At 43.9% G+C, this 23,503-nt stretch overlaps 1 protein-coding gene across 7 annotated transcripts in view; it reads left to right on the top strand.

The window, feature by feature from the left end:
- The window catches only part of dock11 (dedicator of cytokinesis 11), a 102,722-nt gene that overhangs the window by 25,265 nt on the left and 53,954 nt on the right, over positions 1-23,503 (top strand). For all 7 annotated transcript variants that reach the window (XM_035783636.2, XM_052459689.1, XM_035783634.2 and 4 more), the window contains exons 9-30: positions 5,531-5,610; positions 7,616-7,699; positions 8,178-8,318; positions 9,202-9,459; positions 12,744-12,866; positions 13,263-13,345; positions 13,547-13,669; positions 14,083-14,159; positions 14,299-14,483; positions 15,929-15,994; positions 17,925-18,017; positions 18,814-18,937; positions 19,036-19,157; positions 19,346-19,429; positions 19,524-19,613; positions 19,747-19,868; positions 20,112-20,181; positions 20,427-20,552; positions 21,475-21,546; positions 22,259-22,405; positions 22,890-22,973; positions 23,276-23,387. In XM_035783636.2, coding sequence (XP_035639529.2) covers positions 5,531-5,610; positions 7,616-7,699; positions 8,178-8,318; positions 9,202-9,459; positions 12,744-12,866; positions 13,263-13,345; positions 13,547-13,669; positions 14,083-14,159; positions 14,299-14,483; positions 15,929-15,994; positions 17,925-18,017; positions 18,814-18,937; positions 19,036-19,157; positions 19,346-19,429; positions 19,524-19,613; positions 19,747-19,868; positions 20,112-20,181; positions 20,427-20,552; positions 21,475-21,546; positions 22,259-22,405; positions 22,890-22,973; positions 23,276-23,387 — 2,466 coding nt within the window. The remainder of the gene's footprint in view (positions 1-5,530; positions 5,611-7,615; positions 7,700-8,177; positions 8,319-9,201; positions 9,460-12,743; positions 12,867-13,262; positions 13,346-13,546; positions 13,670-14,082; positions 14,160-14,298; positions 14,484-15,928; positions 15,995-17,924; positions 18,018-18,813; positions 18,938-19,035; positions 19,158-19,345; positions 19,430-19,523; positions 19,614-19,746; positions 19,869-20,111; positions 20,182-20,426; positions 20,553-21,474; positions 21,547-22,258; positions 22,406-22,889; positions 22,974-23,275; positions 23,388-23,503) is intronic.

Genomic DNA, 23,503 nt, shown 5'->3' with positions numbered 1-23,503 from the left:
GGCATCTTTATGCTTTCGTCAATAAACTAATGATAAAAATGCTCTTTCAAAATGCCAATGTTTATTTAGTTATGGCTCCATAAGGAATTACTATGAGAATAAACATCACTGAATTACAGAAATATTGGAACAAAGTTGTCTAATGAAGGTAAACAAATAGTTGCTTACTGGAAAATACTTTTTCAAATACACACGGTCACGTTGTACAGCGCCATTATGGCTATTAGCAGGTAGCTGGACAATAGAAGAAGGGTAGGGGGAGAATTCTATCGTCAAATGTATTTCGAAGTTAGGTTGGCTGTATCACAACCGGCCATGATTGGTTGCAATTTCAGTTTAATCGACCAGAAAAGACAACAAATAATACCACAAAAAGTATTATGTATCACATCCGGCTGGGGTTGGGAGTAGGGCGGCTCAATTGGCCCAGCATTTCTCTCCATCTTTAAACAGAAATAAATGTTATGGCCTTTACAAATATTGTTTTGACCTTTATTCAGATTACAATTGCTCACTTTCATTTTTTTGGAAACAAAATATTTATATATTATCAAGTTGATGGCACAGTCATATAGCAGCACCTACAAAAAGCTGAGTGACTCACTCATTAATGGCTTTGGATCAAAATAAATAAGTACCAACATTCTTTCTGATAGTCTTTAATAAATAAATGTTTTGGTTTTCCTGACCTGGACACCATGTACAGTATTATAATAGGCCATTATGGGCTATTAGCAGGACAATATACAGTTGAAGTCGGAAGTTTACATACTCTCAGGTTGGAGTCATTAACACTCATTTTTTAACCACTCCACACATTTCTTGTTAACAAACTATAGTTTTGGCAAGTCGGTTAGGACATCTACTTTGTGCAGTCTTGTTCATCCTTGGGAGCAATTTCCAAACGCCTGAAAGTACCATGTTCATCTGTACAAACAATAGTACGCAAGTATAAACACCATGGGACCACGCAGCCATTATAACGCTCAGGAAGGAGACGCGTTCTGTCTCCTAGAGATGAACATACTTTGGTGCGAGAAGTGCAAATTAGTCCCAGAACAACAGCAAGGGACCGTGTGAAGATGCTGGAGGAAACAGCAGGAAACAAATTATGTGGATATATTGGAGCAACATCTCAAGACATCAGTCAGGAAGTTAAAGCTTAGTCGCAAATGGGTCTTCCAAATGGACAATGACCCCAAGCATACTTCAAAAGTTGTGGCAAAATGGCTGAAGGACAACAACGTCAAGGTATTGGAGTGGCCATCCCAAAGCCCTGACCTCAATCCTATAGAACATTTGTGGGCAGAACTGAAAAGGCGTGTGTGAGCAAGGAGGCCTACAAACCTGACTCAGTTACACCAGCTCTGTCATTAGGAATAGGCCAAAATTCACCCAGCTTATTGTGGGAAGCTTGTGGAAGGCTACCCAAAACGGTTGACCCGAGTTAAACAATTTAAAGGCAATGCTACCAAATACTAATTGAGTGTATGTAAACTTCTGACCCACTGGGAATGTGATGAAAGAAATAAAAGATGAAAGAAATAATTCTATCTACTATTTTTCTGACATTTCACAATCTTAAAATTGAAGTGGTGATCCTAACTGACCCAAGACAGGGAATTTCTACAAGGATTACATGTCAGGAATTGTGAAATGCTGAGTTTAAATGTATTAGGCTAAGGTGTATGTAAACTTCCGACTTCAACTGTACTTTACCAACACCTCTCTGTATTTTGATACTTTGTGGATGGGGCCTCCCCAGTGGAGCAGCTGTCTAAGTCACCGCATTGCAATGCAAAATGCGTTGTAACAGATACCCGTGCCGGCTTTTGGTTTTAATTTAGAATCCTCCAGTCCTCTATATGTAATTATTGGCGGCATGTCACGTCATGTTTTTCGATATACTGTAGGCCTACCATAGGTGACATGAGTCTCACTAGTGTTGATTAATGTGCTGTTAAAAGTGGTGTAGGTCTTATTTATTTAAAGAACGATTTGAAGCAGTAGCCTACAACTATTTTAGCTCAGTTTTACGCTGCTCTGAGACAAGCATGGGGACTGGTCTTGATAAATGTGAGATTTTTTATTTTGGCTGAATCTCTGTTTGGGTATTGGTTAGATTACAATTATGGTGTAGAAATGTTCTGCTCTTAGAGTAACTTTTATTTAACTAGTCAAGTCAGTTACAAATTCTTATTTACAAGGATACTCCTTCCTCCCCATTGGGAAATTGAATTCCGGTCTCCCGCATGCCCGCACGACACAGGGATTCTTCAGCTAAATAGTCCTGTACTGTAGCCTACTCCAGACCGTCACGTTTTACAGCGCCATATTTTCCGTTCCATCGTAATGGAAACCCAGAGTGTTTTTAGTTTTTCTTGGAATAGAAACACCATGATATTAAGCAAATTAATTAAGCAAAATGTCTTAAAATCAGTCCCATATACCCCGTTCTTTCAAAAAAGGTTTTAAATGATCTAGTACAGCAAATGCTTCTCAAAGATGCCCTCTGGTGGTCAAACTAGCACTAACTAGAATTAATGGTACCAGTGGTTGGCACTTAAATAATGTGCCATAGAATTCCGCGGCAACACGCAAGCTGTGCTGCAGTACGCTGCAACTTTTAAATAACGAACCACTGTACAGTCATTTGACAATTGAGAGTAGCCTAATGTTTAGTGCATGCTGAAGACTTACCAGTTCTCTTTGCGGAAAGTTCTGATGATTGAGGCCACGGATGATTTTCTGAGGTTTGATTGAATCATTGTAGCTGCCTCAGTCATTATCATGCCGTGATTTACGACATGGTCTGCAACGATTGCTCGGATTTCATTGGGCACTCTTTGCAGTTGCTGCCGCTGTCTTGGTCTGTGGCCTTGTTCTCTAGCACGTTCCCCCACATCTCTCAAACGAGGCCCACGACCACCTCTCAGAAGGGGTGCTTGTCCCCTGCCATTCCTTTGACCACCACGTGTTCCTCGTCTTCCTCCCACTGCTTGACCTCTACTGTGACCTGGATCACCTGCCAGCTCCAATGTTATCACTATGTTGTTGTAGGTGGATAACACTCATTTCACTATATACTCGTACCACAATGTGAAATCAATCATCAGTAATGAGTTGGCAGTATTGGAAAAGAAATTACAAGGGCCTGCATACATACACTCACCGACCACTTTATTAGGTACACCTGCATGTTAACGCAAATAGCCTGCTCCTTCGAACAGCGAATCATGTGGATGTCTGCAACTCAATATATAGAGTATATAGAGTAGAGAGCTTTAGTTGTTGTTCGACCAAACATTAGAACGGGTAAGATGCGTAATCTAAGCAATTTTGACCGTGGTATGATTGTTGGTGCCACACATGGTGGTTCCAGTATCTCAGAAACAGCTGCCCTGACTACAGTCTCTACAGTTTACAGAGAATGGTGCGATAAAAAAAACACATTCAGTGAGTGGCGGTTCTGTGGGCAAAAACACATTTTTAATGAGAGGTCAGAGGAGAATGTCCAGACCTATTCAAGCTGACAGAAAGGCCACAAATGCTCAAATAACAGCCGTTTAAAACAGTTGTGTGCAGAAGGGCATCTCTTAACGTACAACACCGTGAATAATTCAGGCTGTTGTGTAGGCAAATGGGAGTCCTACCCAGTACTAGATAGGTGTACCTAATAAAGTGGCCGGTGAGTGTACAGTAATGTCAAACCTGAAAACATGGTCTGGAAAAGTGGTACATGGGACCATAGAAACAGTGTCTGATAAAGAATGAGGATGAATTATTACATCCATAGATAATGTAGTCCAATTGGTTCATGTTCCATGGTAATTGGTGTCAATGGATCTTGTTATCCTGAAACTTTCATGATCTAAACATGGAATATTGTTCATCAGTTGCCATGAAACGAAAACAGTTACTTATCATTTTGAGCAGTTGTATCAATTGATAGTTAGATCATTGTAATGAAATGAATAGACAGTCATCTCAGATGTAATGTGTGAATTGAATTTTGAAATGGTAATAATTTGAGGGTAAGTTGTGTCATTTTGAACAGGTAATTTTAGCTTTATGTGTATTGTATCCAAGCAATTGGAAGAAGTGTTTTGCATTTTGATCATCGTTTGTGCGTATTGTGTCTATAGAGTTTTGAAAGGTGACATGAAGGTTCTGAAATGAGTGCCAAAGTGATTGTAAAAAACTGTATTTAGCTAATCCACTCCTACCATTTTTTCCAAAGAAAAGTTGCACCTGTCTTTCAACACAGTCTTCTCCTCTAGGGGGTTCAATTACCTTCCCGTAACCTGTAAACGCACATTGAAAAGCCTAAATTATCAATTACAGGATGATACACAACGTTGGTCAGCAAGGCAGCATTGTATTGCTAGTTTTCACCGGTCATTTTATCTGCCTCTAGAATTTAGTTCCCATTTCAAACTTCACTGGAATCGGTCACGAGTGCCTTTGCATGCATACGTGTCTGTCTATGTGTTTTTGTGCGCATGCGTATGTGTGTCTGCATGTTTGCCTGTGTGTACAGCCTCCGAGCAATTGACAGTTGGGGACATTCATTTTCTCATAAGGGCAGACCCTCTCTACTCAAATGTCACTCTAAAAACAAGTACAGTAAGTTCTCATATGCCTCTGAGATTCTGAGAGATTTGGCTAATCCAGCAGAAAGCTGTGGGAGTCAGTTAGCCTGGCTGGTCGCCAGTTCCCCCCTGCAGCACACTGAATGGAGTCAGACACGCAGCAGAGTTCGTAGGAAAAGCTCATTGGGACCTCACTCAACATGAAAGGTGAAGAGTGTAAAAATGAAGTATAATCAGTGGTGTAAAGTACTTAAGTAAAAATACCTTTATGTACTACTTAAGTAGTTTTGGGGGGATATCTGTCCTTTACTATTTATATTTTTTGACCACTTACTTTTACTCCACTACATCCCTAAAGAAAATAATGTACATTTTACTCCTTACATTTTCCCTGACACCCAAATGTACTCCTAACATTTTGAATGCTTAGCAGGACAGGAGAATTGTCTAATTCAAGCACTTATCAAAATAACATCCCTGGTCATCCTTACTGCCTCTGATCTGGCAGACTCACCAAAGACAAATGCTTTGTTTGTAAATTATGTCTGAGTGTTGAACTGTGACCCTGGCTATCCCTAAATTAAAATAACAAATGATTTATACTTTTACTTTTGATACTTAAGTACATTTAAAACCAAATACTTTTGGACTTTTACTCAAGTAGTATTTTACTGGGTGACTTTTACTTTTACTTGAGTCGTTTTCTTTCAATGTATCTTTACTTTTACTCAAGTATGAAAATTGGGGTACTTTTTTCCACCACTGAGTAGAATCATCCAGTAGCTTTGTGCAGGTCAACATCCAGGTACACAAGTCTAGGATGATCAGATATCAAGGAAAAGGTGCTCTAATATCAGATGTCGTTATACTCATCCCAATCATACATGAGGCTCTATGGTCAGTACTCTTTTTGACTGACTCCTCTCTCGTCCAATCAGATGAGGACAGCAGCAGCCAGGGGAAAGGAGAGAGCCTATTGGAGAGTCTGGGGAGGAGCCTTCACCCTGAACTCAACAAGGTAATGCTGTTACATGCTGACCACACCACATGCAGAATGCACTGCAAGTCCTTCCTCTCCCATCTCCTCATTGGTTTTTAGAAGCATATACCCACGTGCTATCTTCTCATTGGTTTTTAGGAACATGTGCCCACGTAGGTGAATGAAAAATTAACTGAGGTCAGTTGTGGTAATGCACCTTATTATGAAAGTTAGTTGCCAATCGCCATATAAAGTTCAAAGAAGAAAAAGAAGCATGGAAGCAGGAGAGATGACTAGATACGATTCGGTTGACTGTTTTATGTGTGGATTCATTGTCGGAGTAGAGGACCTTGTGCATTTCAGGTAAAATAACAACTCAATATTTATATCCCAGTACAAATTAGCTAGCAACAGCAAGCTAGCTAGCTAAATAGGACAAATAAGCTAGCAACAGCAAGCTTGCTCGCTAAATTGCCATAAATGTTTAATGCTTTTTGACCTGTCCCCAAATTAATAGAATTGGTTCAGAGTTTGTTTTGATATTTCAACCTGCGTGTCGTGATCATGTTTGGTGTGGGGGGACAAAATCAATTTGCCCACGATGGCACACGCGGTTTGCACGTGGTGTCACTCAACTCCAGCCACTTTAATAATGGGAATTGATGGGAATTGATGTAAAATATATCACTAGCCACTTTAAACAATGCTACTTAATATAATGTTTACATACCCTACATTATTAATCTCATATGTATACGTATATACTGTACTCTATATCATCTACTGCATCTTTATGTAATACATGTATCACTAGCCACTTTAAACTATGCCACTTTGTTTACATACTCATCTCATATGTATTCTTTATACTGTACTCGATACCATCTACTGCATCTTGCCTATGCCGCTCTGTACCATCACTCATTCATATATCTTTATGTACATATTCTTTATCCCTTTACACTTGTGTGTGTGTATAAGGTAGTAGTTTTGGAATTGTTAGTTAGATTACTCGTTGGTTATTACTCCATTGTCGGAACTAGAAGCACAAGCATTTCGCTACACTCGCATTAACATCTGCTAACCATGTGTATGTGACAAATAAATTTGATTTGATTTTGATTTGATTATCAACATCAATCACACACTGCAGAGGAACCCATAAAATAGGCCTACTGTTCATTTTTAAAATGTTTTACTAAGCATCTGATTCATAATGTAGCCGTCTGTGTGGTCCACTCTTAGGCGTAGTGTGTATACCCCGTTGCTGATTGATTCAGCCTGGTGGATGTTGGCAGTATGTTTTCGTCTGACTTGCTCTCTTCACCTCTGGCCTCATTAGCAGCCGTGCTTTATTCTAGCAGTGTGGATATTCCTCACACACACATGGTAGTGATCCTAGCCACATGGTGGAGAGGTTTTAATAGGGTCATTCAGACAGAGCGTATCCTGTTTCGATCGGAGAGAAAGGAACGTTTTATTAAAAAAGGGTTCTTCGGGTGTCGCCATAAGAGAACCCTTTTGGGTTCCAAGTAGAACCCTTTTTGGTTCCAGGTATAACCATGTTGGGTTCCATGTAGGAGGGTTCTCCTATGGACGACAGCTGAATAACTATTTTTAGGTTCTAGCAGATAGATTATTGATAGACAATGTGTTTTCTAGTCAGTTAGAGAAACAAAATGTCTGCGGCCCTAATGGCACCCTATTCCCTATATTGTGCACTACTTTTGCCCAGAGCCCTATGGGCCCATGGCAAAAGTAGTGCATGTTAGAGGGAACAGGGTGCCATTTGGGGTGAAGATGATGCTTATCCCATAGAGACCACCTCAACTGCTTGAATGTGCCTATAAACACAGAACAGCACATGGAAAACAAAGAGAGCTGTCTGGTCTGAGATGTCCCAGCGCTCCTCTTCCTGGTTAACTCTTCTGTCTCTCTCTGGAGATGGATGGATGGATTGGATGGTGTGAGAGGAGAGAGGGGGGATGGAGATCTCACTGTGACCTGAGGCTGTTCTTTGTCTTTCTCCTTTCTCTCTCTGCAGTATGCCAGGGAAACAGACCAGCTCAATAAAATGAACAGGAACGAGGGGAGACAAAAGCTTTTCTCCCTGGACCCTGAAACACAGGTTAGAACTGTCTGTGTTTTACTCTATTCATCCCCAATATGTTTGTTAATGTTGTTTAAGTCTATTAGATCAGGCTTGTAGTATGCAGTGTATAGGTGTATCGATGCATGATATACCCTGTCTGTCTGGGCAGTCCCAGGGCCTGCTGGCTCAACTGGCATCGAGTGAACCTCTCAGTTAGAGAATGTCTATGTTTGCATATTGTATGTTTCCATGGGGATGGATGCCAGAAGCTAACCACTGTTCCCTCCTCTCTCCTTCATCTTTCTTCCTGACCTCCCTCTCCCCCCTCCTTACTTCCTCCTCCTCCTTCCTCTCCCACCTCTCTCCTCCACTCTCCTTTCCCCCTCTCCCTCCTTCCCCTCTCTCAATCTTTGTCCCTCCCTCCTCTCCTCTCCTCACCCATCCCTCCCACCTCTTTCCCATCCTCCTCTCCTCCTCCCTTCCCCATGTCTCCTCTCACCCCTCCTCTCTCCAGAGGTTGGACTTCTCGGGTATAGAGCCTGATGTGAAGCCGTTTGAGGAGCGTTTTGGCCGGCGCATCGCCGTCAGCTGCCATGACCTTACCTTCAGCCTGCAGGGCTGTGCCAACGAGAGGGGGGACGGGGTCCTCACCAACGTAAGCTCACACACACCCTATCCTCCTGCTCCAACGTAGGTCCTATAGGAGTAGCGTACAACAGGGCACAACAGATCCAACAACGACATCAGAATTCGTGTTTAAGTTGTATATTCAACTTATTTTCAGATCACTTTTTGATCTTTTAAGTACAAAGAATTATGGTTAGAATGTCCAGGAGTTATGTTTTTTCCTAAAATATTGGACAATAGCAGCTTAACTTGTATTTCAACAACAACAACAAATTACAAAACCATTTATCCTTTCTAGTTATCAATGGCTAAAGAAACAACGATTAGAACCATCTGAACAAATTGTTCAATAGAAATGGAAAAATTGGTCAAACATGAATAAAAATATCTTTCATTGTGTTTATATTGCACGTTTGAAATACCTCAAGATAGATGCCCAAATTGCTGTATAGAGACCTAAATCATTATCCACATTCAGATTCCCTGATGAATGAAGTTAGCCTCCTGATTGGAGTGTGAGACGAATGCAGAGCCTCTTTGGCATGAGCCAGCAGTATAGAGCACACTACTGAGTCCTCCCTTTCTCCCTCCTTCAGAGTGGATTATAGTAGACATAAAACACTATGATAAATAACTACATTCCCACTAGAGCATTTATAGGGTCTGGGGAGGGGAATAAGGGAGGTTGGCCCGAGATTTATATGGAGGGACTTCGTTGCACTCAAACTCACATAGGCGTTATGGTTCCTGGAAGGAGTGGGGTTGCCATCATTCAAGCTAATATGCTTATGTCTACAGTGGAAATACACTCGTATACACATACACACACTCGTATACACACACACACTCTCTTTTGTTCGTACCTCGTAAACACGCACATACGCACGCTCTCTCTTCTCTCTGTTATCCAGGTGGAGCCGTTCTTCATCAGCTTGGCCCTGTTTGACGTGTCTAAGAGCTGTAAGATCTCTTCGGACTTCCACGTGGACCTCAACCCTCCCTGTGTACGAGAGATGCTGACTGACACCTCTCCACTCTCCCCTACATCAGAGGGAGGAGGAGGAGGAGGAGGAGGGGTGAATGGAGGAATGAACGGGGATGCAGGGAAAGGGAATGGTCTTCCCGTTCTACAAAGGGTGTCTGAGTCTCTGCTGCAATACCCCACTCAGGTTGGACCATAGTGACCTTAACTGACCTATATAATATATTCTGTGTGTTGTGTTTGTTTACACAGACGCAGACTAAATCGTGCTTGTGTATCTGTAGAAATGATGGCATCACAGAATCCTAGGATTACAAACTAAGTCTCTCCCTTATTTGACATGATTACTTAAGATGCTCAGTTGGTTAGGACAAGGATGTGAAGATGGCTCGAGTTTTGTTTGTAAATGCGTTGGTGTTTGTTTCTGATGACCCCCATGACCCGGTCAGCAGGCATTAGACACCCAGAGATGAGCCACTCCCGTCGGGGATCGCAAGGCGTTGCCGTCAGCGGTGCTGCGCAGTCGTGGCTGTCCTCTCGTCTTACACCCTAGTCGATGCGGTGTCACAATACTGCACATCCATGCATTTACCCACAATGCAGCGTGTGTGTGTGTGCGTGAGAGAGCACTTGACTGATACTCCTGATTTCACTGGACTACCTCTGGTGTCTGGGGGACTCTGCTGGCGCTACTATGGACCAGGACATAGTCCGAATGATACAGTTGATTTTCCCTCTTTATTCAAAGCTGGTTGAGATTCAGGCTGATGCTACACTGTTTACTGTGCCTGTTGTCCGCGTGGTCGTAAAACACACGACATAACTCCACCATCCAGTGCTACAGCTAGTACTGCCATGCAACGCGGTAGGATTTTGATTAATCTGTTGAATATCTCCTTAAGCTTAACTCCTCATTATACGGTAATTGGGTAAACGAGAACAGCAGCTATGAGATATGTTCGCTTTAATCTATATGTATTGTACACGTATATAGCTAGTATTGCTATTTCAAAGGCTAACTGCAATATCAAAGTTGCCCGACTCTCACTGTTTTGCTAAAGTTTGAAGCCAGTCGACTTGAAAAGAACAGTCCAGTTTCAGCATGATGGTGAGTGTTTCTCTTGGGTAATAGCTGTAGCGTGCAGTGTTAACTCCTGCAGCCGGTGTGATGCCCCAACAACCGCGCACGCACACACAAACTGCTGCTGGTCCCATTTACAGTTACAGGATGACCCAGCCTCAGTAGCGGTGGTACCCAGCAGTAAATGACAGTACGTGTGTTTCCCCTATATTTATTTAGCAGTGGTGCAGCGTGACGCACCTTTAAGATCAAAGTGAGGCGATACAACATCAGATCGTCCCGGAGAAACCTCTAAGGTAGTTAGCCAGCTAGCTTGTAATCCTGGAAGTGTAGCCAACTTCATTAGACGTATGGCCCGGTCAGTGTGAACTTAAACAACTAAAACCCGACATAAAGTATGTAAAACGAGAATGGAGAAATATATTTTTTGAACAAGATCGTCTTTGAGAACTAACAATCACCCCAAATGAAAGACGGTCAGGGAGAATCTAAAATTCAAAAGAATGTCATGACATGAGGCCCGAGGTGATGTTGTTATAATGCTTGAATCACTCAGATAGCATAAGAACACGGCAAACGCCATGGGGAGATGTGTATGATTAGCTTTAAAACTGCACATTTTCTCTCGGCCCCGTTGCAAAATGTGTAGAATTGCAGGAAACTAGCTTTAAAACTGCACATTTTCTCTCGGCCCTGTTGCAAAATGTGTAGAATTGCAGGAAACTAGCTTTAAAACTGCACATTTTCTCTCGGCCCCGTTGCAAAATGTGTAGAATTGCAGGAAACTAGCTTTAAAACTGCACATTTTCTCTCGGCCCCGTTGCAAAATGTGTAGAATTGCAGGAAACTAGCTTTAAAACTGCACATTTTCTCTCGGCCCCGTTGCAAAATGTGTAGAATTGCAGGAAACTAGCTTTAAAACTGTTAACATTTTCTCGCCGCCCAACGGCAAAACTTTAAAACAGGGAAATGTTTTCTCTGTGGACAAGAGAAAGGTTTTTAAAATGTTCAGCTGTCGACAGCGCCATTCCCCACTGCCTGCCGTGCTGCGCCTCCCATCCCCAGACAACATGGAAACATGACGGAGCTTTCCCTCTCTCTGGAAGCAGAAAGTCCTGTGAGGTGGAATGGAAATGTCTGTGTAATAAAATATCTGGACCCAGAAACAGAATGAAGAACAGAGTGGAAACAGAGAGTATCAAACAGAATAGAATCAATCAAGACATTGGTCATTCTCACTCTCGTTGACACAAAAAAACAGAACTTGATTTGGGGTGGCAGGTAGCCGAGTTAGAGCGTTGGGCCAGTAACCGAAAGGTTGCTGGATCGAATCCCTGAGCTGACAAGGTAAAAATCTGACGTTCTGCCCCTGCACAAAGCAGTTAACCCACTGTTCCCTGGTAGACCGTCATTGTAAATAAGAATTTGTTCATAACTGACTTGCCTACTTAAATATATATATATATTTTTTTTAAGTAGGCACTTGCCGTGTGTGAACCTAGCAGTGTCCACCAGGGCACAGAGAAATAGATAATGGCCTTCCTCTATGATTACTGTCTGATTATAGACTTGGACACCAGCGGATCAGTGTAATTGAGGTGCTGTTTGGGTGTAGTCCAAGGACAGCCTGTCCTCATCTTTCTACTGCACAACGGAAGTCAGGGTGTGTCTCACCGGCGCTAGCAGGCTCCCCTCCATCTCACTCAGTGACAGCTTTATGTTGTGATTTACATGGGTATCTCCCATGTAAATCTGTTTCTGGTAGCAGAATCTTTAGCTAGACCCCTGCGAGAGCAGCATAATGAGACTTGTCGTCCGGATTATGTCAAGCTGATGTGTTCCAAATGTATTCCAAATGTCTACTAATGTGTCACGAACTCCACTCTTACTTTTCTGCCACTCCCAGGAAGAACTTGTTTTTGCGTGTGTGCGTGCGTGTGTGTGTATGTATGCCTGCATGCACGTACATGTGTGTGACGCTCTGTATGAGAGCCACGGTTGGCTTCATCTCACTGACCCAAAAATAGTTCCAGCTCTGTTTGGGTTTCCTGTATAACTTCAGCCACTAACTGACAGCCAACCACTTCCCAGCTGCAGGCCCTGTCCAGGAGACAGTTGATAAACTCTCCTTCATACAATGACTAGGAGCTACTGTAGTCCTAATGGCAGTTTCAAACCGAAAAATCATATGAAATTTTAAGGGAAAAAGGTGTTAAGGAAAAAAATAGATACATAAAAAATAAAAGTAACAAATAATTGAAGAGCAGTAGTCATTTGGTCTCGCAGTCTCAAATAGTCATGTTTCCTTCATCAGTCTTCTCCACCTTTTTTCTTCATCCCTCCATTTTTCTTCGACTCCACCTTTCCTCTCTTCCTCATCTCTCCTCCAGGGTATCTTCTCGGTGACCAACCCCCATGCTGATATTTTCCTGGTGGCCAGAGTGGAGAAGGTCCTACAGAACGGCATTACACACTGTGCTGAGCCCTACATCAAGACTTCAGACATCAACAAGGTGTGTGTGTGTGTGTGCTTGTGCGCGCGCGCGTGTGTGTGTGTACCTTCAGACATCAACAAGGTCTTCTACCACCACTGTTCTCTCTCTCACCGTAGTTACTTCTATTGCTATTAATAGACCATATGTCAGACACAGGACATGCATAACCCCAAAACCACTGTTTAAAAGTTTTAGTAGATCGTCTCCCTGGGTTGTGTGTATTATGTCATGTTAAAGTGTCTTGTTTTAACTTATTTTAAACTGAATTTCCTCCCATGTGTTTGCTTATTTTGGTCTCGTTTCCATCACGATTGTTTGAGTAGCTGTGCCGCTGTTATAAATCACGTTATTACCTTTTCATTAACCTGATACTGTCACATCGGACTCATTCTACATGTGTGTGTTCCGCTCCAGACAGCCCAGAAGGTGCTGAAGGCTGCCAAGCAGACGTGTCAGCGCCTGGGCCAGTACAGGATGCCCTTCGCCTGGGCTGCCAAGTAAGACACAGCTCTCATACACATCAGGTGGAAAACTGTGGAATAATTCACTGACTATTTGGGAAATCATGTTTACTGGGCCTCAGGCAGTGCGGTGATGATTTATTTGCGACCTCAGGTGTCTTCATTTGAATATTGACCTGCGTTTTACGATGTACATCCTCCTTACACGTGAACATGATCCTGTCTCTGTTGTCCCAGGCAAGTGTTTAAAGATGCCCAGGGCAGTCTGGACATGGACGGGAAGTTCTCTCCTCTCTATCGCCAGGACAGCAGCAAGATCTCCACCGATGACCTCATCAAGATGCTGGCTGATATCAGGAAGTGAGTCATCAGTAAGACATGTGATGGTTGTGACTGTACACTCTCAGGGAAAAAAAGGTGCTAACTAGAACCGTAAAGGGTTATTCAGCTGTCCCCATATAGGAGAACCTTTTGAAAAACCTGTTTTGGTTGCAGGTAGAACCCATTTGGGTTCCACATAGAATCTTTTCTTCAGAGGTTTCTACATGAAACCCAAAAGTGTGTGTGTGTGTGTCGACCTGTAGTCAAAAAGGGTTCTATGGGGACAGACGGAGAAACCCTTTGGAACCCATTTTTCTAAGAGTGTACAGTATAGGTGGTTTGGTGTGCTAGTTGTACTACGAACATGTTAGTCAGTATCCTAGTGTCTGTTGGCACTGCAAGTGTACATACTTATAGTGTTATGACTGTTTCATACACTTTCACCCCTACAGGCCAGAGAAGAGCAAGCTGCAGACTATCCCTGGACAACTGAATGTCACCATCGAGTGTGTGCCTCCGGACTTCTCAAGTGGGTAGTTTCCCCTATTTTCTCTAGTCCGCTGTTTACATTTGACTGAATAATATTGAACGGTTGACTGCCAATCGTGCCATATAACCCATTTCATTGGTTGACAGTGCCACTGACGTCCTCCACTGTTCTCCCTCAGACACGGTGACCTCGTCGTACATCCCAGTCAAGCCCTTTGAGGAGAAGTGTGAGAGGGTCTCAGTGGAGATGGAGGAGTTTCTCCCTGAGGAGGCCAAGTACAACTACCCATTCACTGTCTACAAGAACCATCTGTATATCTATCCCCTGCAGCTGAAATACGACAACCAGAAGACCTTCGCAAAGGTGGGTGAAAGGTGGGAGGGAGGTGTGTGTGTGTGTGTGTGTGTGTGCAAATAACAACAACAACGCAACATGTAAAGGGTTGGTCCCATGTTTCACGAGCTGATTTAAAGGCCCCAGAAATATTCAGTTTTTTTTGTGTACAGAACATCTCTCAAACGTTGTGCGCAAATGTGTTTACGTCCCTGTTAGTGAGCATTTATCCTTTGCCAAGATAATCCATTCCACCTGACAGGTGTGGCATATCAAGAAGCCGATTTAACAGCATGATGATTACACAGGTGCACCTTGTGCTGGGGACAATCAAAGGCCACTCTAAAATGTGCAGTTTTGTCACACAAAACAATGCCACAGATGTCTCAAGTTTTGCAGGAGTGTCTAATTGGCATGCTGACCAGAGATTTTGCCAGAGAATTTTATGTTAATTTCTCTACCATAAGCCGCCTCCAACGTAATTTTAAAGAATTTGGCAGTATGTCCAACCGGACTCACAACCACAGACCACGTGTAGCCACGCCATCCCAGGAACTCCACATCCAGCTTCTTCACCTGCGGGTTTGTCTGAGACCAGCCACCCGGACAGCTGATGAAACTGAGGAGTATTTCTGTCTGTAATAAAGCCCTTTTGTGTGGAAAAAAAATAATTCTGATTGGCTGCACCCCTGCCCAGTCATGTGAAATCAGTAGATCAGGGCCTAATTTATTTATTTCAATTGACTGATGTCAGGATTTGGCCAGGGTTGTTCCGGTTTTTGGTCACTAGATGCCCCCATTGTGCCTTTTGACCTTTTGTTTTCCCTTGATCCCCATTATTATTTGCACCTGTGCCTCGTTTCCCCTGATTGTATTTAAACCCTTTGTTTTCCTCTGTTCTTTGCTCTGTGTTTGTATGTTAGCACCCAGCCCTAGTACTCTGAGAACTCTTGTTGATCCCGGTGGACTCTCTTGTGGAATTCTGTTTTTTGTTCTTGTTTGTTTGTTTTTTGAGTGTCTTTTGAGGCTTTTTGTGCTTTTCCTTCCACCTTGTGGATTTGCCTTTTTTGTCTTGGAGGATTACCTTTGTTCTTGTAGGATTCCTTTTGAGGTTGTGGAGTTACATGCTTTCCTGAAGAACTTCACTTTTTACTTCATTAAATACACCGTCTCAAGTACTGCTGTGTCTGCCTCATCTTCTGGGTTCTGCCGACTATTCGTGCCTCAGTTGGTTAAGTGACTGTTTCTCACTCCGGAGACCCGGGTTCGTAACCGGGTCCTGACAACTGATTTCCTTATATAAACTGTAACTCAATAAAACTGTTGAAATTGTTGCATGTTGCGTTTATATTTTTGTTCAGTACACATTGAGTTCAGTGGGTCATTGAGTTTACAGCTCACATTATCCCTTCACCGACTGTCGTCCTTCCTGGGTTGAGTTATTGTATTGACTGAAGTGTCTTTTATCCTTCCAGGCAAGAAACGTAGCGGTGTGTGTACAGTTCAGAGACTCTGACGAAGAAGGCGCGGCCCCTCTAAAGGTGAGCGTTTGGATGGTACTGTAACGTCTGATCTACTGAAAATGACTGGGATCCCCAGGAGTTGACAAAGTTCAAGTTAAACTACAGTGGAGTCGCGGAGGAGAGAAAAGGCCTCTTACAGAAGCTTAGCCAGTTATTACAGCTGGCAAGGGGAGATATTGAGAGCTCTCGCTCTCTCCTTCTTTCTCTCTCCTTCTTTCTCTTTCATTTGCTTAATCTCGTGCTCTTTCTTTCTTTCTCCTCTCTTTTTCCCTCTCTCTCTTTCCCTCTCTCTTTCCCTCTCTCTCTCATGCTCTCTTTCTCCCTCACTCTCTATTTTTCCCTCTCTCTCTCTCTCTCTCTCTCTCTCTCTCTCTCTCGTTGAGGAACATCCGCACACGTCGAATATTTGTGGGTGGGAACCTCCATTCGACGACCATGGAAAAGTTTTTCCCACCAGACAGAATCCCTCACTGTTCACTGCACTCAAACAGGCTTCCACAGAACCAGTGAGAGAGATGATTTATCACACAGTCTGGCTAGGAACAAAGTCTTTTCTCAGGCTTAATAAAGTGTTTACAAACAGCAGGGTCGGGCCAACGTCACAGCACACCTCTCCATTTAGCACACAGCGGAAACCAACTAGCACAGTTCCTGGACTTGACACTCCAGTAGAAGGAGCGATAGCCCATGTCACACTGTGTTGTAGGTTGCTGGAGCTGTATGAATTCATTACGATATTTATTTGATCGTTAACACAAAAGAAAGGTGGAGACAACATGACATATAGTGCATTCAAAAACGACTGCATCAAGGATGAACCCCACGAAGCCCAAAGGCTCATTCATTCTGGCCCGCCAATAGTGAGCGTCTGCCTCATTGTGTGTTGCACTGTAGTTTTGCACCATGGACTTCTATGCTTAACATGTAGGAACGGATTCTGCAGAAAAGACTGAAGATTCCAGTCGGCCCTTCTAGCCAGGGACCGGGCCTACACGCTCACTATGTAATCATCAGACCACACTTCAGCATGTTGTCGCTGCGGGAACAGGGTTCTGAAGGCACTGCTTTTTCCATGCTGGTACACAACCCATAATCACATGATCTGAAACAGCATATTCTCCTCTGGAAAGAGGCCAACTATCGCTTAGACCGGGCTGGTCATTTGAGCTCTGCTCACTCGGTCCTTTCTAAGGACCTCCACCACTCGGCATGTCCTCTCAGTTTCCTTTTGAGACAGTACTGATAATTACGAATGATCAAACATTCCCCTTCAGACTATAATAATAATAATAATATATGCCATTTAGCAGACGCTTTTATCCAAAGCGACTTACTGCTCATTTGAGCTCTGTCCCTTTCTAAGGGCCTCCTTCACACTCTCATACTTTGGTCAATTAGAAAATGACCCAAAGAATCAACATGGTAATTACTGCACTAAATGACCCCCCCCTCCCCTTCTCCTCCTCCTCACTGTGTCCGCCCTGTCAGGATCAATTATCTAGACCTCTGCCTGGACTAGCATTGAGTTTTACCCTCAGTACCTTACCCCACAAAAAGCCTTCCCGTCCAGCCCAGGGTCAGAGGATCTATCTAGGTCAGGGCCACATCACACGCCTGGGCTTTGGGCAGCTCAGCCGGCCCCCTCCTCCTTCCCTCTCCTGGGGTCTCCACTCCACTTAGTTTAATTCTGTTTAAACTCTCACCTACTACATTCTCACCTCCAACTAACTTACACTGGTGAACAAGCTCGTTTTCCCCATTGTTCGTAGCCGTGGTTTGCTTGTGTTGCAAGTATTTGAGGTGTGATTGTACAGTTCTTTAACAGCATTTCTGTCTAATTAGTTCACATTGCTCACAGATTGCTGTCTTCTTACTCACTGACATGCCCATGCAACATCAGCAGATGAGCGGGAGGTTAATAATAATAATGTGTGTGTGTGTGTTTCAGTGTATCTACGGAAAGCCAGGAGAGACACTCTTCACCACCAGTGCCTGTGCGGCCGTCCTCCACCACAACCAGAGCCCTGAGTTTTACAACGAGGTCAGAGAACAATTTGCGTAATAAACCGGCCTTTTCCCTGATTTGCTATGCCACATCAATTACTCCCTGCAATTGTTACTGTTACTGTTGAGGTCCTCAGTGGCCAAAGTCCAGTCATTAGGGCTCCGTTAATCCTATAATCTAGCCCAGAGCAGGGGCTCTGGACTGGCTCACACTGGGCTGGTCTGATACCCACCAGAGGGAGGGAGAGAGAGAGAGGGGTGAGGTCCGGGAACTGTCACAGACACAGAGACGTTGACTGGGACTGGGGCCATCTGGTCTATGGCATAAGGTTTAGAACCCCACACACACCATCCAAGATCCCTTCACTGTTCTGATCTCTCTGGACTGATGCTTTGGTAATGAGTTACTTTATCAGCCCTGTTTCAAACAAGATTTTAAGGAAAAGGACCACACTATTCATTGTGACACATAACCAAGTCATACTAGACCCCAGGTGGGAATTAGTTTGATGAAAGAAGCAAATGTTATTGGCTAGGCTCACCGTGTGTCATTTCCTCTGACACAGAGCACACGTGCAGGCAGGCTGAACATTCCACTACTCACTCTTGCTGCCCCCTAGTGGTAAAGATAGGAATCGTTTTGCTTTGCCTTGTACTATTTCTGAAAGTGAGAAATATGTACCGTTGTATCTAGAATGATAGGTTTGTGACTCATTCTGGGGGTATTTCTAATAGCAGTTCCAGAAGGACTTCTTAGTTTAAAATCTTGGGTCAAGTGAGATGAGAATTTGAAAACACTAACGTCCATGTTGATCGTGTATCGATCTGTGCAGGTAAAGATTGAGCTGCCGGTCCATGTCCATGAGAAACACCACATCCTCTTTACCTTCTACCACATCAGCTGTGAGATCAGTACCAAGACCAGCACCAAGAAGAGAGAGGGAGTGGAGTCCCTAGGTAAGACTAGGAGCGGGGTGTGTGTGTGTGTGTGTGTGCGCGTGCGTGCGTGTATCTTCCTCCATTACCTTACCTGTTCATCCCTCCCTCTGTGACAGTGGGCTACTCCTGGGCCCCCCTGTTGCAGGACGGCAGAATGCAGTCCATAGAGCTACAGCTGCCTGTGTCTGCCACCCTGCCCCCAGGATACCTGTATGACAAGACCCAGGACGCCAAGAAGGTACAACCCTCTGTTCACTGGAGAACACCTGGGGTCAAGGAAGAGCTATCCCCTGCGTGTATTCTAGTGACAAATGACTATCGATGACACTGATTTAAAACATTTGGCGAAAGAGTTATTGTGTTAGTGGGGAAAAAAGCAGACGACTACAATCACATTGTTGTATTCGTGTGTTGTCACCCTTCCAGTCAGCACCCGATATAAAATGGGTAGAAAACAACAAGCCACTGTTCAAAGCGAAGACCAATGTAGCGTCAACAATATACCCCCAGGTATGTCTTCCACCTGCCGACATTGAAACAACTTGGCCAAGCTGTTATGACAAACACGCCATCAGACAGCTGTGTCCTGTGTTTCCCTGTGTAGGATCTGCACCTCCACAAGTTCTTCCAGCACTGCCAGCTGATGAGGTCCTCCTCAGAGGGCAACCCAGCAGAACTCATCAAGTATCTGAAGGTGAGAGAGACGCCTGCTGTGGAGTGTTTTATACCATCGTGTTGTATTGCTGTCTCTCTGACTTTTTCTCCCCCCTCCCTCGCTCCATTTCTCTCTTTCTCGATCTTTCTCCCTCCCTCCCTCCCTCCCTCAGTGCCTGCATGCCATGGAGACTAAGGTCATCATTAAGTTCCTCCCCACTGTGCTGATGCAGCTGTTTGAGGTCCTCAACACAGCAACCAAAGAGGCCACCGAAATCGCTGTCAACTCCACCCGGTGAGTCTGAACTCTGACCCTGTGAGGTCATCGTGGTCTGATCCCATGACATAGTGACATAGACGTAGTCATGGTTTGTGAAAGTGGGTTACAACTGCTTTTTTGGGGAAACGTTAATTCAATGGATATTTGCTGCGCTACATAATTCTCATAATTGTATTTTTTATTTCACCTTTATTTAACTAAGCCAGTTAAGAACAAATGATTATTTGCAATGATAATGATAATGTTCTATTCCTTCAGTGTGATTATACACATCGTTTCCCGGTGCCACGAGGAGGGACTGGAAAACTATCTGCGCTCTTTTCTCAAGGTATAACGCCAGGCATCACACACGACAGTCACTAGTAACCAGAACCAAGCCTAGGATCACAAGGCCTGGTCCTTGCCTTAGCTATGATTATTAAGATGGGTGATGCATTTTCAGTTGAAAGTAACTCCAAAGTTAATGTGTTTCTTTTTTGGGGTTCATGTTGAGCTTGGATCCATTTTTCAGACCATGAAAAGTGATCATGTAAAGGTTGTGTATTAACGGCTGTCTTTGTGTTGCGTCCCAAGTACGTGTTTGTGAACAACAGCCCAGTGTCTGGGAACTCTGGGACCACTCATGAGGTACTGGCCACCGCCGTCACAGCCATCCTCAAACAGACAGCGGACTTCAACACCAGCAATAAGCTACTCAAGGTGTGTGTTTGTTTGTGTGGTGCGTGCGTGTGCGTGTGTGTGTTACCGGAAACCCCCCCCCCAAATTCTCCGTCGTGGGCACATTTCCCAGGTCCCCACAAGGACAACGGCTATTATAAGCTTAAGGTTTAGGTTAAGGGTTAGGATTACAATTAGGGCTAGGTTTAGGATTAAGGTTAGGGGTTAGGGAAAATAGGATGTTGAATGGAATTACACTTTAGTTCCCTATAACGATAGTAAAAAATATGTGTGTGTGTATGTGTCTGTCTGTGTTTGTGTGTGTGTGTGTGTTTGTTTGTGTGTGTTTGTGGGTGTGCGTGGGTACTTGGAAATCCCCCAAAATTCTCTGTTGTGGGGACATTTCCCAGGTCCCCACAAGGACAACGGCTATAATAAGCTTAGGAGTTAGGGTTAGTAGCTAAGGTTAGGTTTAGAATTAAGGTTAAGGGTTCTGACAAATAGGATTTTTAATGGAAATAAATGTTACTTCCTCATAAGGATAGTAAAACGTGTGTGTGTGCTTGCCAGCCAGCGTGCATGCTCAATCAGAAAATTGCGATTCCCATACTGACCAGCAGGTGGCACCAGCCACTTGTTCTTTGAAAGAGAATTCCCAACATTATGTGTTTTCACAGACCTTTTCAAATGCAGTTTTCTATCTATTATCATTATACCCAGGATTATTGGACACTAAGCCCATATTACAGAGCCCAGTGGTGTTTTGACTTTCGTCAGACTGTTGATGTGATCTCTCTTAGTAAAGGTCTGTCCCAAATGGCTCCGCGTTCCATTTATAGTGCTCTAGTTCTGACCAGGGCTCTGCACTATATAGGGAACATGGTGGTTGAATTGGGACGCATTCTAAATGCTTCACAATTGAGGGGTAGTTCCAACGTCTTCTGTCTCTCATCCTCTTTTCTAGTATTCCTGGTTCTTCTTCGAGACCATGGCCAAGTCCATGGCCCAGTACCTGCAGGAGGGCAACAGGATCAAGGTTGGCAAATGTTCTATTCTGATGAAGGGTTTATCTTGTGTTCCACATGAAGTATGGTGTACACGCAGGCGCACACCAGCTATCACTGGCACTCCCTCAGGTGTGGTTACAAAGATTAGAGTTCTCTGTCTTGTACATGCAAATGTTTCTCTATCGAGTGCCAGGGCGTTTAAGTTCAGTCTCTTTTTCCTCACCGTGAAAATGTGGCAACGCAGTCTTCCTCATTCGACATGCTTGTGTCTCTTGTGCACCACACTTACACGTTCCCAGAAATAACCCTCCAGCCTCCACTCCCACATAAGTATTTCGGTTCTCCTTTTTTTTTTTTTTCTGAAAGTTTTTAACTTTTAGTTGAGTTGGTGATGGGGATGCTCCTAGTCATACTCTTGTCTTGCCAACAGTTTCTAAACAGTCCCAGTAACATCCAGACCATGGCCTCTACTGCAGCACCTCGAAGATAAACTAAGGTTGCTGAAATGGAGCACAGTAATGTTACAATTGATAGAACGTCCTCTGGCAAAGTTGAGGATGTTACAAGCTGTGCACATTTCAGAGAGTTGAACCTCTTCGCCAGCCCTCTATTGGGAAAGCAACCTGTTTCTCAATGAGTAGAAGCGCACACTTCCTATTAGGTAATATGAGATGGATATGTATGTATATATATATATATGTTGTTTACTTTGGTCTCATTGAACTGAATATGTTTTACCAGATGCCCCGTGCCCAGAGGTTCCCAGACAGTTTCCACCAGGCCCTACAGTCCCTGCTACTGTCCATCATGCCTCACATCACCATCCGCCATGTTGAGATTCCCGAGGAGGCCCGCTGTGTCAACCTCAGCCTGGCTGTCTTCATCAAGGTCAGGCCCCCATACACTACAGGGCCCCCCGTACATTACCTGAACCACACAGGACAGAAATAATACCAAATACATTATCGCTGCTCAGGAAGAAGAAAGGAAGAAAAAAAGTAATTTACTGTTGATATCACAGGAGGTTGGTGGCACCTTAATTGGGAGAGGATGAGCTCGTGGTGACGGCTGGAGCGGAGTCAGTGGAATGGTGTCAAATACATCAAATACATGGTTTCCATGTGTTGGATGCCATTTTGTTCGCTCCGTTCCAGCCGTTATTATGAGCCGTCCTCCCCTCAGCAGCCTGCTGTGGTTTGATAATGTAGATCCAGGTCGAACACCAAACTCCCTTCCGATAGCAACGGTGAGGTGTGGTGAACTCTGTGCACTGCAAGTCAAGCACTGTGTATGAAAGATAGTCTTGGTGTGCTTAGTTGGTTAGTCCTGGACTTGGTTAGTCGTCCTCCTAATCTGTGGTCCCCTTCCACAGCGCTGTCTCACCTTCATGAACAGAGGCTTTGGCTTCAGCCTGGTCAACGACTACATGTGTGGCTTCACCCTTAAAGACCCCAAGGTACTGGACAATAGCAACAACCCCTCTTCTCTACCATGTCTGATTATGTATTCCTAATGCAACAGTGGAACAACAACACAGCCCTGTATACAGGCCTCTATTGACAGTACATGTGTTGTGTGTGGCACTGGTAGTCATATTAATGCTTCAGCGTATTTGACTAACTGATTCAAATCAATACAACATTTTATGGAAATGTTGATGGAAATCCTGTAATCTTTTTTTATTTTTAGGATGTAAAAAAGAACATCTTGTTTGTTTGATCTTGTTTTGTAATACTGCCGTTGTTTGTTGACCGACAGGTCTTGACCGAGATGAAGTTTGACTTCCTCATGACGGTGTGTAACCACGAGCACTACATCCCGCTGAACCTGCCCATGGCTTTTGGACGTACCAAGCTCCAGAGAGTTCAGGGTAGGCTGCTCTCTCGCCATGCGCCTCTGTCCTGTCAACTCCCTACCTGCATTTGCTCCCTGCCACCGCCACACACGTACTCCTGGGAAATGAGGCCTTCCTGTTCTGCACTGCTG

This window comes from Oncorhynchus keta, chromosome 13, assembly GCF_023373465.1.
Source record: "Oncorhynchus keta strain PuntledgeMale-10-30-2019 chromosome 13, Oket_V2, whole genome shotgun sequence".
Taxonomy (NCBI): domain Eukaryota; kingdom Metazoa; phylum Chordata; class Actinopteri; order Salmoniformes; family Salmonidae; genus Oncorhynchus; species Oncorhynchus keta.
Note: the sequence above shows the minus strand (reverse complement) of the source record. Positions and strands in the feature narration are given on the sequence as shown.